Here is a 3,238-nt window from a genome sequence, read left to right as displayed (position 1 = left end):
CTGCTCCCCCAGCGCACGGCCCCTCCCGGTGCCCAGACGCCAGGTCCCCACGTGCGCGCGCCCGTCCACCGCGGCCGCTCCGCTCACGGCCTGGTCCCAGTGCACGGGGTCCAATCCGCCGCTGCTGACACCAGCTCGGCCGGGTCCGCATGCTCGTGGCGCGTCCCCACGCGCACGAACTCCTCCGCCGCGGCTGGTGGCTGCACGGCCGGGTTCCTCTGCGGGAGGCTGGTCCTCTTGAGCGAGGCCCAGTCCCTACCTGCGCTGCCCCATGCATGGCGGCTGGCCAGTCCCCACGGTGGAGGCTGGTCCCCACGTGCGTGGCCTGGTCCTGGGAACCTCCATGGGCCCAATCAGGACGCCTCTGGGGGCAACTCTGCCAGACAGCCGGGTGAGTCCCCACTGCGCTGCGGGTAGGGCTGGCTGTTCAATCCCAGCTGAGTGAACCTGGGTCCCCAGATCCCCGTGTTCAGCCTCCCTGGACCGGGGGGCGGCAGGCATTGTGTTTTTGTTCCCACCTCCAGGGAAAAAAGCTTTGACACCTTTGACATATACGTGGGCCTCGTCAACCTCGTGGTGGCCGGCAGTCACACCCAGTGGTACGAAGTGAACAAGGTGATTCTCCACCCTATGTACGAAGTGAACCACCCCATGGGAAGCGACGTGGCCCTGGTGCAGCTGAAGGCTGCCATTGTGTTCTCTGAGTACGTGCTCCCCGTTTGCCTGCCACCTCCAGACGTGAACCTGAGGAACCTCACTTGCTGGGCTACAGGATGGGGACTGGTCTCCCAAAAAGGTAAGAACGAGGTGCGGGAGTCAGTCCCCTTGCCGGGGGTTGTGGACAGGACGGAGGCCTCCATTACGTGACAGGGAGTGAAGTGTTCTGCCAGGCGGGGAGGTGCAGGTATCTGGGGACTGGAATCCCTGCTTGTCAACCAACATGTATTTATCTGTGAATGTGATTTTTGTTTGTTTGTTTTTTCCTTGACTGGCTTTGTTGTATGCAGAAAAATAGTTACAGCTACCTCGAGTGTGAAGCTGGTAGGCAGTATATCAGGAACACAAGTTTAAAAGCATAGTTTTCCTTAAGATTTTAAATTCATCTTAAATCTCTTTTAGCCTATTAAAACAAACAAACAAACAAACAACAACAACAAAAAATAACTAGTCATGTTTTTCTCCATAAAGCCCTGTGTTTTCTTTCCAGTTTACGCCTGGGCACTTTAGAATTTATATAGCTATTCAAATGAGATTTTTTTGGTTGCATTTGCTAATCAGTCACAGCGATTGATTTTTGCACATTGATCTTGTAGTCAGCCATCACAGAGAGCTCATATTTAATAGTTTTTCACCTGATTGTGTTGACAGTTCTAGATAAAAGACCTTATGTTCTTCAGATAAAGACTGTTTCACCACTTCCTTCCCATATTTTATGTTTGATTTATTATTCTTCTCTTCTTGAAATGGTTGGAAGCTTTGGTAGAGTGATAGGTCTCCTCTTCTGGTTTTTGATTTTGTTGGAAATGCTTGTATTGGTTCACTATTACATGTGTGGCCTGGCCTGGAGATTTCAGGTATATACATTAAACCAGAGTAAGAAAGTTACCTTCTATAGCTGGATTACTTTTAAAAAATTATAAATCAATATTGATTTTTTTGAGATACTTGTTGCAACTCTTGAGAGGATTGTATAGTTTTGCTCTATTAATCGATTGATGCCAAGAACAGGTATTTAATTGTGAAATGCCTTTAAGTTGCTAGGAAAACCCTGTTTGGATTTTTGCATTATTTGTTTAATAAACAGAATACCTTAAACGTTTTTATTTAGGATTTTTCTACATATGATTATAAATGAGGTGGGTCTAGGATTTTCTTTTCTTAGATGGCCTCATCTTTGTTTGGCATCATACTGCCAACTTTCTTTAATGACTTGAATACTTTCCGATCTATTTGTATTCTCCGGAATATTTTATATTAAAATGGAAATTAGCAGGGCTGACCTGTTAGCTCAGTTGGTTAGAGCGCAATGTTATAACAGCGTGGTCAAGGGTCCCGATCCATGCAGGCCAGCTGCAAAAAAAAAAAAACAAAAAGTTTATAAAATGGAAATTAGCCAGGTTTTGGTTTTGTTTTGTTTTGATGGCTGGCCGGTACAGGGATCCGAACCCTTTGACCTTGGTGTTGTAACACTGTGCTCCAACCAACTGAGCCAACCAGCTAGCCAAAACTAGCTAGGTTTGATTCATTTTCCTGTAAAACACTCTGATCCTGGTGCCTATCGTGGGTATAAATGATTACTACTGGTATAAATGTCCTGGCTGCTAGCTCACTACATTTTAAAAATTTATTCTTAGGCCAATTTTAATGTATTATATTTTTCTAGGAAGACCACTGCTTTCCAAATTTTGAATATAAGGATACTGTGTGATATCTTAATTCATGTACTTTTATCCTATCATTATTTTCCTGACCTCTTTTTATTTCTGATCATAGTTGTCCAAATTGTGTGTTCTATTGTCTTTTTCATGAAACTACCTGCTAGAGATTTTGTGTGTGTGCTGGGGCAAAGGTGGTGGTGGGTGAGACTTCATGAGTCAGCTGCTTTGCTATTTGTTCATCTAGCCATCCGTGCATTCTTTTATTTTTCTACATCCTTTGAGTTTGCTTAGGCAATCTGTTCTAATTTTTTGAGTTGAAAGTACAAAAGAACTTCAACCTTTTGTACTTTTCCTATGAATGAATTTAAGATTATAAATTGTCCCCCAAAGACTCTTTTGGCCATATCAAAGGCTTTGAGTTGTAGTGTGTTTGTTATTAATTCCTCAAGAGCGTGTGCTTCCCATTTTGAGTTTTTTCTTTACTCAATAGTATAGGACCACTTTTTCATACCTGCAAAAATACCCATTGGAATTTTGATAGGGATTGTGTTGAATATGTAGGTCATTTGGGGTAGTGTTGACATCATAACAATAGCAGGTCTTTCTAAACATAAACATGGAATATATCTGCATTTATTTGGGTCTTCATCAATTTCTTTCAGCAATGATTTGTAGTTTTCAGTATTCAAGACTTTCACCTCCTTCATTAGATTTATTTCCTAGGTATTTTATTATTTTGGACGCTATTATAAATGAAATCTTTTTTGGATTGTTTGTTGAGAGCATATAGAGAAACAAGCAAGAAAAATAAACGAAACAAAAAATACAAAAAAAGTGTATAGAAACAAAACTGATTTTTT

At 42.9% G+C, this 3,238-nt stretch overlaps 1 protein-coding gene across 1 annotated transcript in view; it reads left to right on the top strand.

Moving 5' to 3' along the window:
• PRSS38 (protease, serine, 38) overlaps positions 1 to 3,238 on the top strand; it is a 30,157-nt gene that overhangs the window by 1,376 nt on the left and 25,543 nt on the right. The window contains exon 3 of the mRNA XM_008593802.1: positions 525 to 796. Coding sequence (XP_008592024.1) covers positions 525 to 796 — 272 coding nt within the window. The remainder of the gene's footprint in view (positions 1 to 524; positions 797 to 3,238) is intronic.

Source organism: Galeopterus variegatus, unplaced genomic scaffold, assembly GCF_000696425.1.
Source record: "Galeopterus variegatus unplaced genomic scaffold, G_variegatus-3.0.2 Scaffold9670, whole genome shotgun sequence".
Taxonomy (NCBI): Eukaryota; Metazoa; Chordata; class Mammalia; order Dermoptera; family Cynocephalidae; genus Galeopterus; species Galeopterus variegatus.
Note: the sequence above shows the minus strand (reverse complement) of the source record. Positions and strands in the feature narration are given on the sequence as shown.